Raw genomic sequence first — 16,404 nt, 5'->3', positions numbered from 1 at the left:
ACCAGTCATACTGTAGACACAGAGAGGTGACCATCTGGACTGAAGGCCCGGTGCGGGCGGACCAGTCATACTGTAGACTCAGAGAGTGGACCAGGTGGACTGAAGGCCTGGTGCGGGCGGACCAGTCACACTGTAGACTCGATATGCATGGTTGTTCTGTTTATGATATGTGTATGGTATTGTGGTTGGTATTTTGGGGGTAACTCACTAAGCTTTCGGGCTTACATTTTCAGTGTATTGTTTCAGGTACTTTAGGAGACCATGGCAAGGCGAACGCGTGATCGTACCGCTCCTCTGTTTTATGCTGATGTCATGGGATACTCTGATAATAAATGGACTGAAAACCTTTTTGTAATAACTTAATGGATATGGGTTGTTTTTGAAAAGTTTAAATTGCTTGTAAATTGTTACGGTGTTACAAGAATACTTTAGGGAATCGCCTTAATTTCTATTATGTGTTAAATGATTTGTATAATAGCATGCTTTAGGTGCTTAAACTGATAGATTTAAGGTCTGTTGCTAACATGGATTAAGAAACTTTATGTGTTCATGTTTCTAAATGTTTAATTACGGTATTAGAACTGGCATATAACTTTCTGGAGTGAGAAGGAGGATTATGCGTCTAAACATAACTAAACCCTTCTCTATAATAATAAAATCGCGTCTTGGTACACTGAATGCCTGCTTCGGTGTACAGATCATCATGGTGAGAACTCAAAGTGGACTAGGAAACCATAACGGGAATCAACAACCTGAGCCCCGTATAATCGAGCGTGCACCTGAGATCGTGCCAATAGTTGAACCTGTAATAATGGCAGGAGTCCAAGCAATGATTCAGGATATGTTAGCCGAATATAGAGAAGAGATAAGATGACCAATACGGAACAATATGGATGAACCTACGACACCTATTGTGCAACCTAATATGGATGAAGAAATGTATGAGGAAGGGAATTATAGTCGGAATGTCAATCAAGCTAAGCCACATGTGGTTATAAGAAACCATCCAGAAGGAGGAAACGATGGACGTTGGTGCAAGTACAAGGATTTCATCACATCCAAGCCACCAAGTCTTTCTGGAATCCCAACACCAGTGGAGGTCATGGACTGGATCTCCGAGATGGAGATAGTATTTGAGAGTTACAACTGCAGCAACAAACAAAGTACTTTCCTTATAGTCCGACAACTAAAGACTGGGGTATTAAGCTGGTGGAAGTTATTTGCTAATACCATGCCCAAAGGAGAAGCCAATAATATATCATGTTAAGACCTCCTTTTGCATCTAAAAAGAGAGTATTGTTTTGAACAAGACCTTCTAGAAATCAACAATGAGTTCCAGAATCTGAAAAAGGTAAAGATGAATGTCAACGAGTATGCTGCAAGTTTTACAGAAAAGATGAAGATAGTTCCTTACTTAGTTCCTACCGAAATTTCCAAGGTGAATAAGTTTGCAAGTGGACTACTAGTGGATTTTGGTCCAATGGTGAAACTAGAAACTACTCTGAAAGCAGCCGCCTAGGTGGCTAAGAATGTAGACATCCAGATAAGAGAAAAGGGTTTGGAAAGAGCAGAGACATGGGAGAAAAGGAAGCTTGAGGCATCTTCTAAATCCAATAAGAAAAGTTGGTTCTTGAAGTCTGGCCCCAATGGAAAGAGGTCTGGGGGTAACGATGAAGCCAATTGTTGCAACAGGTGTAGAAGCAAACACTTCGGAGGATGCACTGAATTAGTGACCTACTTCAAGTGTGGGAATATTGGTCACTATGCTAATGAATGCATGACCAAGAAATAAGTTTTCTTTAAATATGGTGAAAAAGGACATTTCAAGCAAGACTACCCAAAGAGGGAAGGACCTACAAAGCCAAAACTAAAGGCAAGAGCATTCCAGATGATCCTGGATGCAGAGAGAGATGAAGCAGACAATGCATGAGTAAAACAAGAGAAGGAAGTCGCTCCTCCAAGGTCAAGATATGAAGTGATCATCGTATAGATAGTAATAGGTTCTGTAGCCTAATGTAAGAGGCATAAAGTATGAATAATTGTTGTAATTGTTTCCAAAAGTAATATAATCCCTAATTATGTTACACTATCCTATGAGTTAAATTGCTATATGACTTTATTGTATGGTGACTTGGATGACTACGAGGCAATTCTTGGGACGGGTATGAGTAGGTGTGAAAGATAGTAGAGGCTTATACTACCGAAAGCACAGGACCTGCACTTGGATGAGGAAGAGTCACAAGGTTACTAAGATGCTAGTAGTTGAGCTGTTTTGTTTGCTTCTGTTATTACCATCATTTTGGTTATGACTATGAAAATAACTATTACTCCAACCCTACTAGTCATATCAAATTGAGTCCAACTTGAGAATAAGTCTGCAAAGTAAGTTAATTGGTGCAGACAACCATAATCGATGTAGTGTCTGACGTTAGTTAAAAGATCGAAGGAAGTGTTATCGAAGCGACCGATAGAAGTATCGTGGTCGTTGTTAAAACTAAGCACTCTGTATCTAGAAGTTCTACAATGTATGATATGATTATATCACATTAGAACATGAAGGAAGGTATCTTATGTGCTAGATTTTGACTCAAGGAAGCCTGAGTTTAGTCATTGCACATGCGATGAAAGGTCGTTAGAGCATGACCTAATGATCTGTTATGATAGTCAAAGTAAAGACCTTATCTTAGGTTAAGTTTAGTCTATAAGGAGCAGGGGTCTCCAAGGAAGATCGGATTTAGAATGAAGAGCAAGTGCAAGACTTAGCACCACCATCAGTCAAAAAGTTCAAGAGTTAGATACTCATTTGAAAGGACATAAGAGTTACAGTTATTGCCTAGGATGGAAAGGTAACATGTGGAGTCATTATTCAATCATTATTTTGTTGATGATGTTGGGACGTAATCATCCTAATGGGGGAGATACTGTAACGACCGTAGATTCAGACTAGACAATTAAAATAAAATAAGCGTTAAAAAAGAAATTTTGATAGAAGGATATTTAGGATAAATAAACTAAAACACAATTATAGTATATGTAGCACGGATTCCATACATATGAATAACTCTGAAATCCGACTTTGTATGAAGAAGTTATGCTTCTTCGAAGTTTCACAATTAAACCAACATGACTGTATGCGTCGTAAAAAGTGAATTTTAGATAGATTGCTTATTAGTCTAAGTAATCTAAACTAAATTCATAGTAATCATAAAACTGAGAGTTTGCGTATAAAGAACGTCTAAATCTGACTTCATACGAGGAAGTTATGATTTTTTTGAAGTTTTTGCACAATAGTGCGATCATAGAAATCGAAATTTAAATTGGTTGGTTGTTAGCTGAAACAATCTAAACAAGAATTGAACATCTCGTGAATATGAGCCCGTTGATATAAAGACAGTCAAGAATAGAGTTTGTATGAAAGAGATATGAATTTCGCACGGATTTTAACATTCTAAACCGGTCTAAATATGATAATTATCTATTGAGGCCTTAATGAAAGTTGTAGAGCTCGCCGAGAGGATTCTTGGGATATAAAGAACGTTGAAAACAGACCTCATTTGCAAAAGTTATGGTCGTTCAAAGATCTGCGAAAAATACATTGGGCTAATGATGTGGCAGCACCTATTGGTGCCACGTGGTGTGGTCGGGTAACCAACTCCTTCTGGAGAAAGTATGACATGGCACTACAAAAAGCCGACACGTGGCTATCTAAGATTTGGACATGTGGCCTTCTTCTAGAAGTATGAGGTGGGAGGATATAGTTGCGACACGTGGCGAAAGGTGGGAGAGGAGCCAACAAGTCCCATGGGCGCGACGCGCGCGTGTGGCAGTATAAACAATCCTTCGATTTTCTTCATTTCTCAGATATTTTCACTCCATCATTCTCTGAAAACTCCCTACTACTAAATATCAAATATTTCTAGTATTTAGGATATTTTTAGCTAAACTTTGGGGAATCAGAAAGCCGGACATGTAGAAGCTTTCGGGTCAAGATTCTGCCCACACAATTTCCCAGTTTTCACTAAAATCCCTGTAATTTAAGCTACACTTATTTTATTTCAAGTGTAACTTATATTTATGTTCATAGACGTAATTATGAATCTATAAATAAGATTTATCAGTGATTCCAAGTCATTATATTAATTGATCTACTTACGTGAATGGTGTCTAGATTGGATTTAGTGAGGTGTTTAAAGTGGGATTTCCAAACAGTATACTCTCGATACCAGACAGACCCTACCTCTGATATAATTCTACCTGGTTATTCCTTACTTGATAGATCTTGATGTAAACATTAGGATCAGTGAGTAATCTTGACTATCATTAGTCATGATGAATATAAGACTAACACTTAGTGATATTCGTACCGAGGTCATATCAAAAGGAAAAGCTAAGGTGTTAGGCAAAGCTTTGCCAAAATCACCAGTCATCCACTTTCAACATGTGAGTACATAGTTACTTTCATCTTACACATAGATATGATGTATCCAGATAATTAAGTGTTATATGTTCCTATTATCTATGGTTAAAACCTTTTATGTTAGATAATGAAACTATATGAACTGATTTTATTTAACCATATTTGTATTTTATACTTATAGTATAATGGGTAGTAAAGGGTTATAGGAAGTAAAATATGATGAGGGATTCTAACCAATGTGGTATTATTGTACTACTAGGGATTAATCATCTAGTATGGTATAGAGGACGGCCATAGAAACATTCATTATTGATATGAGAGTATGGATTAAAAATAAACATTCATTACTAACCCGAGAGAATGGATTATATATAGCCATTCATTACTGATCCGAGAGTATGGATTAGACATAGACATTCATTACTGATCTGAGAGTATGGATTAAATATAGTCATTCATTACTGATCTGAGAGTATGAATTAGATATAGACCTTCACTACTGATCTGAGAGTATGGATTAAATATAGTCATTCATTACTTATCCGATAGTATGGATTAGATATAGACCTTCACTACTGATCCGAGAGTATGGATTAAATATAGTCGTTCATTATTGATCCGAGAGTATTAAATATGTATAGACATTATTTACTAATCCTTTGTTTAAATGCAGTAAAGTCATTATATATTATCAATATGTGAGAATAGTGGGAATAGGTAACTGGGTTATTTGATTGTTGTGAAATTGTATAACTAAAGAGTATAATATTATGGGTTGAAAACCCTATGTACTCACCAGGTTTCCTAATCTGAGCCACTTAGTTTCTTTATATCACAAGTATCAATACAAAGGTACATGGATAATAATGTTCTCACTTGATGAGAGATTCAAGGAAATATAGGACATAGTATAATGTAACACCAGTGTTCTAGATATTTTCATATTTAGCATGATTCATGAAAAGTTTGCAAAGCTAGTCCTTACGCTGGATGTATGAGACAGATACGTTAGGCGTAGGTCATTAGAAATGATTGCAGGTTTCCTCACATAAGCTGGGCATACACATGTAGAGGGAAAACCCTAAATTTTATGGTTTGAACCCTAACTGAAGGCATTTATGGCCTTAAACCCCTCCTTACCTCCAGCCTCCATCCCTCTGTTGGGTTTTGATACGAAATAAAAGTTTGTTTTTCATAAAAACCAACAACGGAAGACTTTAAAAATATTATTTTTAGTTCATAACAAAACCGAACCATCATGGATCCATTTATAGATGTTAGAATGAACTAAAATCAACCATAGAATGTTTTAGAGATACCTTTGAAGCCTTTAAACCCACTTGGTTTTAGGGTGTTGATGAAGATAGCAAAAATCAAAGTGTATGATCTTCTCTACAAGTATCCACCATCAAGAGTAAGGCACTTGGAATGCTAGTTCCTTCTTGTATTCTTGAGTTTCTAAAGCCTTTAAGTGCTTAACTCAATTAAGCAATAAAGAGAACAACTCAAGAGGTCTTCTAAACACCAAACTAACTTCAAAAGATAGAGATGAAGAAGAGAAGAAGAACCCAAGGTTCTAGAGAGAAAAGAGAGGAAGAAGAAGAGTTTCACTGTTACAAAAATGCAAGCCTCATGCATCTCTTATATAGCCCATGAAAAGTAACGCCTTACCATTAAAATAATCTAAAGTAATGGTAGCCTTTAGAAGCATGGGAGACAAAAGGTGGAAGGTTGAAAAAATAACCTCCCACACCATCATTATGCCTTTTAAAAAGTAAGATTCTTTATTTGTTATAAACTCCAATTTTATAAAATATAAACTTTGTCTTTAGGTAAAAGATAAAAGAATCCAACTAGTCCAAAATGTTGTGCATGAATTATTAATTCATACCATATGAAATAAAAACTAGTAATACTCTCTTACAATTATTATTTTCACAAAACAATAATTATTCCCTAATTAAAATACAAGAATCGGTATTATTTATTATTAATCATATTAATAATAAATATACAAAATGTCCCAACGTGATAAAGGTGTGACCCTATAGGATCATATATTATTATCAATATCACTCCATAATGATTCTTGGGCATATAGATCCAACACCCTCTTAGCCCCCATCTCTAAATTATATTTCTTGTGTTTGAGTTTTGAAGCTATTGAGTTATATTTTGGTGCTCTTGGTGGTTCAGGAAATGATGGGTTTTGAGCATAACAAACGAACACCTATGTGTGCATGCACCTTAATTGAAGATCTATGTTTTCTCCAATTGAACATACAACATTTGAACATCAATTGGGAAACCCTAGGAATCCTACTCTATTTTCGAAATCAGCATCTAGGGCTAGAAAGCATAGCTTTGATTGTTATTGATGAATAACAAAAAACCCTTGTGTTGTTGAAGCTTAGAGATCAAGCACCACAAATTTCGAGCCTCTAATGGTTCACATCCATACCATAGCGACCAAGGATCTTGAAGAGAGAAATAGAGGAGAGAGGTAGAATTGTAAGGGTGCAAAGTCACACTTGGATGTATTTGGTCTTTACCCTTATTGATGTGTAAATGAGTTGTCTTTCCTATAAATAGGAAGTGGGTGATACTCATATTTAAAATGATCATTTTGGAGTGTTATTCTAGAGAGAGAATTTATACAAGACCCATTTGTATACTCTTTCAAGATCTAAATGAGAGCTAAACCCATATTTATTTACTCCTTGTGTTCTTGAGTTTACATGATGATTCACTAGATCTTTTCTTATTCCGCACGTGCCATCATAATCAACACCACTACAATTGGTATCAGAGTGGGTGTTCTTGATTAAATCAAGAATTGATCCTTGATGGCTTTCTAGATTTGGTGATTCTTCATTTTGTGTTTTGATCTTTGTGTTTTAGAGAGTATAGATTCTAGAAATCGAATTCATCTTTGATTCTATTCATAATTCGATTTTCTTCACTAGAATTCAAGTGATTTTTACTTTCTCTTTCTAGAAAACCCATTCAAAATCACTTTCTCTCTCTAGAAATTTTCAAGTTTTTGTGATCATGGTGAATTTGACGTATAATTCTTGGATTGTGATCGTTGAATATATCAAATACAAAGTCAATAAAGATCAATATTATGGGTTGCTGTTAAACAATTTGATTAAAATGGGAACTATGGTTTCTTAAGGAGGATTAAAGGATGATCATAGAAGCTTGATATTTCAACCACTTTGTAAGATTGAATGGTTGGTTGAAATTACCTTGTCCATAACAACATGTAGTTGTGATAAAAAGAATGGAGAAGAAAGAGATTTATTTATAAAGAAATATGTTTATCTTATTGAAGACCCAAATGATCTTCATGCTCTTAAATTGGTTGAAGTTCAAGACTATGAAGTTTAATATGATGTTATTGATGTTCTTGAAGTTCATGATAACAAGATTCAAGTTGATTCTCATGATGAAAAGGCTTTTGGCTCGATTGGAGTTCAAACCGATGATATTTTGTGTTCTTGTGATTCGTTTGAAGGAATAATTCCTTATCGAAAACCGATGATCCAAGAAATTCAGAAGTATCAAACTCCAAAAGATTTGATTCAAACTTATAAAGTTGAAGTTGTCAAGAATGAAGGTGTTCTTGAAATCAAATCTTCAAGATGCAAAAAGATGAGAAAGAAAAAGAAGAAGAAGATTAAAAGGAAGAACAAGCAGGTTTATGCACAAAAATCGTCAAATGTTGTTGTGAATCCGAAATCTGTGAAACAAATTTAGGTTCCAAAGCAACAATCTCCAAGTGTTGCATTGAATTTGAAGTCAAAACCCAAAAGTATTGGTGGTTCTTATGAAGATGTTCTTGGTTTGATTAACAACACAAAGAACATGAAGAACGAGTTGTACATCAAGCATAATGGGTGGTACAATGTTCAAAATGGAGATTTTTTTATTCCGACAAATGAACCAAGATCTCCTAAATTTTATTCGTTCATTGAAAATGTAACTCGATTCGTTAAAAAGGTATCTCAAATTCTCAAATGGATTCCAAAATCGTCTTAATTTCGATTTGTGCGTTTGGGTTTTTCATTTTTGATCATCTCTACTCGGTTGGATCAAATTTGTTTCAAGCCCAATTGTAGACTAGTCCAAAACCTAAAATCTTACAATTTTTTTATCAAAGTCCATTTTACACTAATTGAGCCCAAAATCGGATCATCTACCGTTCATGTCCATATTTCGAATTGGTTGTTATTAATCAAGTTGTCTAATTCGATGTTGTTCCTTTACCCAATTTGAAATCTAGTGTTTTCTCTATTTCTTTCTTGAGCTTCAGATGTGAATATCGATTCTTACGGTCAAAGTTAAATTGTTGTTCACTGAATTCAAAAGTCACATGGCTTGATAATCAAAAGTATGTTGGCTTGATTTCATGAGATTGGAAGCGATGGTGATTGTTTGAAATAGAAAAGTCAAACCAAAAGTCAAAATTGATTTCTTAGCGTTCGATCAGTGAATTTTGATTTGGATTTGGTGTTAATTGTTGATTTCGGTCTTCTTTGGAGTCATATTTGGTTGGAGCCGACTCATGTTTGATAGTCAAACAATCTTCATTCGGTAATATTGCTAGGAAATCGAAGATTAATAAGGCTGTGAAATCGATTGGTATTGTAGATTGATAATTTGTGAATTCGATTTTGATAGTCGATGTTGGTCGATGGTTATTAACGAGTATTGATTTCGATAGTTTGAATGTCGGTCTGACTCAAAAAGCGAAGTTTGATGGATTGGGAGTGGACAGTGTTTACAGAGAGTAGAATGGATGTATGTTTACTTGATTTTGTAGTCAAATTCGAGATGGATGTTGTCGATCGACGGATTCGAAATGGGGTTTGGTTTTGAAAATCGTCGACATGAAGAATTCGATTTTGTTGATTCGTGAATGAAAAAGCTAACGAGGAGTGATAAAATCAATTTGTGTCGATAGGTTTGTATCGACTGGGAATTCGATCTTGGGTTAACTGAAGTCAAAATCGTAATTGCTATTAAGGATCGGTATTTGACAGTGTGATGAAGATGGTTTGCGAACAAACTGAATTTCACAAATTCAGATGTTCATTTGTTGGGTTAATTTGATTTGGAATCGATAGTATAATGTCGATGGGTCTAAGTCGATAACAAGAATGAACGATAGATGAAGGGTGAGTCTGGAGGTTAATTGATAACGAAAGGGAAGATGGTAGAAGTTGAATATCGAAGGATTTCTTATTGATTTGGGATTCGATGTTGGAGTTAATAATTGTGATGGTGTTGTGATTTTGGGGTTCCTGTTGCTTAAAAGCAAAGCCTCGCTTTTGGCATAAGATTTTTCGACTTGGGAATGGTTGATTGGTCGAATGGGTTTGCCTCAATTTTGATTTTGTTATCGTGTTTGAAGGATTGGTTATTGATGTCAATGACTATTCACTGATAGCGAAGGTTTGCTGTTGATGTGTTTGGAGTGAACGAAAATGGAAGGACGAAAATTTTGTGGTCAATGGTCGAGTTACGATGGTTTGATAGTCGCAAGGGTTGGAAAATGAGAGCAGAATTTCGACTAACGAAGGGTTAGATTTTGATTTTTTTAGGCTGGAGGGAGTGGTGCCATCGAAACCGCACTCCCTCTCCTGCCACATCAGCATCATGTCATTTTTTACCATTCAAGTGTGGTTTCTTGACACACCAAGGGTGTGGTGCCACACTTTTCATTTTTTTTTATTTTTTTGTTTTTTTGTTTTAAGTATTTTAATTTAATAAAACTTCTTTCTTTTTTTAACTAATTTAATTTAATATACCTTCTATTTTAATAAAAAAAACATAATTCTTCATTACTTGAAAATTAAAAAAAAAAAAAAAAACAATACATTGCGTTACAAAAAAAAATGACATTTAAATAACCCTAGAAACTTAAAAAACATAAATAAAATAACTAAAGGAAACTACATAAAGTCGTTCTCCGAGAACTCGTCTTCGGGGTGATCCGGTGGATCCAAATTAAGGTTAATGTTTTGAACCCCGTAAATGTGTTCCACCAAGTCATTGCGAAGATTGTGAAATGTTTCAGTGCAACCTATCTCTGCTCTCCTGTTTATATACTTCAAACGCACATATCGTTCTTCCTTCGTCTTCAATAATCATGTTATGCAATATAATACATGTATACATGATTTCTTGAAGTTTTTCCGCACCCAAATAAGCTGTTGGTTTTTTCAATATGAACCACCGTTTCTTCAGAGCTCCAAAAGCACGTTCAACATCCTTCCTAACTCTTTCTTGAGCTCTCTTGAATTTCTTTCGTCTAGAACCATGGGGAGCTGAAAACGATTTAACAAACACAGCATACTCAGGGTAGATTCCATCGACCAGATAATAACCATACTTATATGGCGTTCCACGCACTTGAAAAGAAGAATCTGGTGCGGATCCATCGTATATGTTGTTAAATATTGGTGAACGGTTAAGAACGTTGATGGCGTTAATCGAACCAGGAGAACCAAAAAAGCATGCCAAATCCACATATCTTGTGATGCAACTGCTTCAAGTATTACCGTTGGGTGACCATGATCACCTCGGGTAAATTGCCCATCATATGCTGTAGGACAATTTTCCCATGCCCAATGGAGACAATCTAAGCTTCCTAGCATTCCAGGAAACCCATGCACACTAGCATGATGAGCTTGCAATTGCAGGATGTCATTACGTGTAGGCTTACGTAAATATTTTGGACCATAAAACTAAATGACAGTTTTGCAGAAAAAATGGAGACTGTCTTGTGCAATCCTAGCAGACATCCTAAAACTTCCGTCTAACGCAACAGGCGGAATGCCATATGCTAACTGACGAAGTGCGGCCGTGCATTTTTGTAACGGAGTGAAACCGGATGTACCTCTAGCATCGTAGCGTTGTTGGAAAAAACTGCATTCCCTCGTTACATCTTCAACTATACGTTCGAATAAACCTTTGAGCATTCTGAAGCGCCTACGAAAATAATACCCTTGGTAAGTGACATTCTCTGCAAAATAGTCTTGCACCAAACGTTGGTTGGCATCTTCACGATTTCTGTAAATATATCTTCGTGCTCTCTGTTGAGAACTTGCAGCTGCGTTGTTACATACAACGTTGTATGTTTGTTCCGTCATTTGAACACACGCAATAGCGGTATCAAAAATAGTCTGAAATTCTTCAGAAGATGAAGAAGATGACATTTTTTGGAGAGTGGTGATTTAAAAAAAAAATTGAGAGAGAGGAGATTGTGTTGTGAAAAAAATTTAGTTGATATGTGTATATATATAGGAAGGAAAGAAAAAGCAAAAGAAAAAAAAACACACGAATATTGCATTCAACGGTCAAAAGGGACCAACCAATCAGATTTCACGGTCTTCAAAGGCCGCACCGCGGTCTTAGCCGCAAGAAACCGCACCCTGGGGACGGTATTCCCTGCTGAGGTGGCAGCCAAATGCGGTTTGGGACCGCACCACACCGTGTAGCCTTAGTCAACTATACCATTCGTGCTTTGTTACTATAACCAATTTGGAGAGAAGAAGGAAATACAAATGTTTCGACATTAGTCCTTAATGTTTTGAAAGTTTGACACTTTGGCCTACATTCCAAAGTTGGATATAATTTTCGATAGTTTGGAAGCAATAAGCAGAATTTTTGAATTTGGTCCCAGCAACTTTCGGAAGTTTGTCAGTTTATACCCATATTCGAAAAGAGGACTAACTTTACCCATATTCGAAAGGAGGACTAACTTTTCAAAAGAAAAGAGGCAGAATTTTTGAAAGTAGTTCCTGATGTTTCGAAATTTTGGCCGTTCATAGCCAATTTCGAAAATGGTGTTCGAGAATTTGAAGAATGTTCATTTCTGGTCCCTACAGTTGGTGCGAACTTACACTTTATGCCTAGTTTCACAAATGGGTGAGTGTTTCGCATCTTAAGTTGTTTTTGGCGCAACGGGTCCCTACATAATTATGTTATTGACAATTTGTATCCGGTTTTTGGAAAATCTTGCAACTTTCACCCAAAAAGTCAAAAAATTTCACAAATTCGAAATTTTTTTAGGCTTTTTCATGATTGTTTTTCCATGCAAGTTTTTCGGGCATTTCATTTTTGGTACACATCAAGGGGGAGTATTGTCAAGTTCATTCCTCGGGCGCTTCTCACCCTTAATGAGTTTTATAATCATTTTTTGATTATAAAATGGAGGAGAATGATGGGTATTCGAAGCGAGTTTTTCGGGTATTCATTTGCGGATTTGAAGTCCGGTGTTACTTCCAAGGGGAGTTTGGTCTTGATCGCGCGAGCTCGTTGGATATTGAAGTCGGGCATCCAATCCTAACTTTGAGGGGGAGAATGTCAGGGGTGCAAAGTCACACTTGGATGTATTTGTGTTTTACCCTTATTGATGTGTAAATGAGTTGTCTTTCCTATAAATAGGAAGTGAGTGACACTCATATTTAAAATGATCATTTTGGAGTGTTAGTCTAGAGAGAGAATTTGTACAAGACCCATTTGTATACTCTTTCAAGATCTAATGAGAGCTAAACCCAGATTTATTTACTCCTTGTGTTCTTGAGTTTACGTGATGATTCACTAGATCTTTTCTTATTCCGCACATGCCATTATAATCAACACCACTACAAGAATTCCGGCCCTATCTTCTCTAAGAATAACTGGATGAAAATATGAGGCTTAGGGGTCTTTATATAGTCTACCTAGAAATCCTAGATAAGTCCCAAAACAATAAAATAACATTATCTTACTTTTGGTGTTTATATGGTTTCCTAATTATCCTTCAAGGATATTTCTATATATTCTAGATCCTTTAGAACCATAGAAAAACGTCCAAGGCTCTAGGATGGTTCTAGAATGCCTCTTGTTCAACTATTAAACAATTACACTTCAAGCCCTGTACTTTTAATTAATTTAATTAATCCCAAAATTAATTCTAATTAATTTCTGATTAATTATCTAATTAAATATTACTATTTCTAATTAATATAGTATTATCATAATATATTAACAAATCATTCATTTCAATTTATTAATCAAATAATAAATTCAACCTATCTCTCTAAAATTCATCATGTCTGGTTGCTACTTTTGAGGGCAATCCAAAAGGATTGTGCTACTATTATACCAATTACAGTTATGAGCTTAGACACCTAATCCAATAGTCCCCCAATTGGATAAGTCTAATAACTATAATTTCCTGTATAACTTCTAAACAGATTAGCAAATTGTAGCTCTCAAAAGCCGTTGCCGAACTCTGACCAAGTCAGTTACGTGTCCTAAGATAAGTGATCAAATATTCCTCCGTTCTACAAGATATAGTACATACATGAGAAATGGATTATAATCAATATCATTGTCCAAGTTTTGTTTCCCAATTTCTGATTTATGACGACTGAAATCAAACAACCAATTGAACACATCCATTTAGTCCAGGCTTGGCCAAGCACTTCAGATGTCGACATCAAAATCATCGAAGGGCCTACAGATATCGCTTTTCCCGTTAGGGAAAAAGTAACGGATAAACTTCAACTTATATGCTTGCATTATTCACTCATGAAATCACGCACAACAATATGTTTTATAACGTCAGGTTACTAATGCATTTACGTATTATCAATAACTGACTTGTAAACAACAACTCATATATCTCTGTTTCAAGAATATAAGATGTTATTGAAAGATCTTGTATGCTCAAGAGTCATATTAAAGTGTAATTGCTAAATAACATATAATACTAATGGGTCACACTAACAACAACTTGATATAATTGATTATTTCTTAGAAATTGATTTTAATAAATATTCAATAAAACTCTTATAATTAAATTGGTATTTATTTATTTCATGGAAATAAGAAATTCCATTAGCAAGTAACTTAATATATATCATATGATATGATTTATAAGTCATGTACAAACTTTTGGACTAGTTGAATCCTTTTATCTTTTTCCTAAAAGACAAGGTTTATATTTTATAAAAGAGTTTATAAAAGATTGATTTTATTTCTTCTTCTTTATGCAATTTTCGAGATATTCATAAAAAGAAGATGTGTATGACTTGTCTAATCATGCTTTAAATGCATGGGAGATATGCTTATGACAACGTGAACAAGTTCGCTTAAAGTGCTAAGGACTAATGGTTAATAACTTCACTTTATGCATATAAATAAGAAAGCTTGCACTTGGATTATTTGCTCATTGATTCCTTGATGCAAAATCCAAATCCTCTCTTCACTCTCCCTTTCTCTCTAGTTTTGGTTAGAAAACTTGAAGAACACTTGCATCTTCAAGCCCTCTTTAAGTTCATATTGGTTATGAACTTAAAGCTTAAGGGGTTAAGAGTTTTAGACTAGCATCTAAATCAAGTTGAGTCATTGTTGGTGTTTCAAAGGTTTCACATTCTTCATCAACTTCCAAGCCTCCCAAGAGGACCCAAAGAACTACAAAGGTTGTTATTTTTTACCTCTTCTTTGGTTGGTGTTTTAATCTTTCTATAACTTGAAAGAAGATCCGTGGTGGGTATAAAATATTAATGTTATTTCAAAAATTAAAGTCTTCCGTTTCCATATTTTTCAAGTTTATGAAACTATTTTTGAACTAAAACCCAACAATTGGTATCAGAGCCACCTTGCAAGTTTGGTTAGATTTTTGATTTTTAAAAATCTTAGTTTTTGGAGACTATGGATTACTTGTTTTTGTATAAAAATAAGTTCATACATATTTTCTTTGATAACTTTTTGTTATGGTATGTGACAAAAGCTTCATGTATCTTTTGTCATTTAAAGTTGCCTTAGAAAAAGCAAAGTTTGTTTGATGTGTATATTGATGTATATGATGTGCATAAACTAGTCAACGACCATTGTGTTGTTAGGTTGTTGTGTTGGTTATTTTTGTTATAAAGTGGTTTTAACAATTTATTTATTCATATGGTATGTAATAAATTAAATATATTAGTTTTCTTGTTTATTTTGTAAAGGAATAGATTAGTTTTTAGAAACAATTTATTTGTACAAAGATGTAACAAGAAATGAAGTTTGAACCATTTTTTGAAGACGAAAGGAAAATTTTCGAGTTCAACATGTGTTGGGCAGAAAATGACACTTTTTGGAAAGTGTCACGAATGCTACACATGTCCTGAAAAAGTGCTGAACAAAAAGATGACACTTTCTGAAAAGTGTCATGAAAGCTGCAGTTTTTCCTTTTAAGAAGCCTTTCAAATCTTTTGCAAGCAATGAGTGTTTACTCAACTGGGAGCTTCTACAACAACATTGCAAGAAGATTTTTGGTCCCCTTAAATGTCCCTTTAGGAATGGACTTGGCATCTTTTGTGTTGGCTCACAATAAATAATTATATTTAATTTCACCAACCAACAATAACCCAATTACCCATTCCTGTTATCCTCACTTTATGTCCCTAAAACAACATCTATCTCAAGGGACCTAATCTAGGATTTTCATCGGGACGGATATTACTGCTAAGGGGTTTCCTCAACAATAGATATCCTAAAGGCAACCATGAGGGGGATAGAGTACACCGATGAACACATTGTTCACAACACCTACAGGTTATGAACCTGCTAGCTTTCCACAGGACTGTCTAGAAAGAGTCTGTGGTCGTTATCCATACTCCGCTGAATAACTAGATCAACAACAACAACATCAAGGCCTCTCATCTATTTATCACACATCAACTATCTACCCATGTTCTACCCAATACATTAGTAGATAAAAATATATATTTTTATACATAGTTTAAAAACCTGTATAGCATTCTCATTCAATACATATTCCACATAACAAATGAGGCACACCCACATAACACGTATTTCATAGAGAATAAATCAGATCTATGAGATAGAAGAAAGTGAATATACATTCACGCATATAACAACAAAATATACACATAACACGTATTTCGTATAAAATACTTCATAATTATGTGTTAGAAGAAGGT

The 16,404-nt window shown here is 35.0% G+C and overlaps 1 protein-coding gene across 1 annotated transcript; it reads right to left on the bottom strand.

Annotated features, from left to right (window-relative positions):
• Positions 1 to 10,498: 10,498 nt before the first annotated feature.
• Positions 10,499 to 11,643, bottom strand: LOC145064367 (uncharacterized). The gene is made up of 2 exons (XM_079011831.1): positions 11,249 to 11,643; positions 10,499 to 10,970 (listed from the first exon to the last, which is right to left on the bottom strand). The coding sequence occupies exons 1-2, from the start codon at positions 11,641 to 11,643 to the stop codon at positions 10,499 to 10,501; spliced, it is 867 nt and encodes a 288-aa protein (XP_078867957.1).
• Positions 11,644 to 16,404: the final 4,761 nt, after the last annotated feature.

Source organism: Lactuca serriola, chromosome 7 (genome assembly GCF_051521515.1).
Source record: "Lactuca serriola cultivar US96UC23 chromosome 7, Lser_US96UC23_V15, whole genome shotgun sequence".
NCBI classification, from domain to species: domain Eukaryota; kingdom Viridiplantae; phylum Streptophyta; class Magnoliopsida; order Asterales; family Asteraceae; genus Lactuca; species Lactuca serriola.
The sequence above is the reverse complement of the archived record's forward strand: the minus strand, read 5'-3'. Positions and strand labels throughout refer to the sequence as shown.

Excerpts from the sequence above, each read along its gene's own strand:
- LOC145064367 (XM_079011831.1), bottom strand. The coding sequence starts at position 11,643 with ATGTCATCTTCTTCATCTTCTGAAGAATTTCAGACTATTTTTGATACC. Across the intron at positions 10,971-11,248 it reads TATGGCATTCCGCCTGTTGC|TTGCATCACAAGATATGTGG; the intron begins GTTAGACGGAAG and ends TACTTGAAGCAG.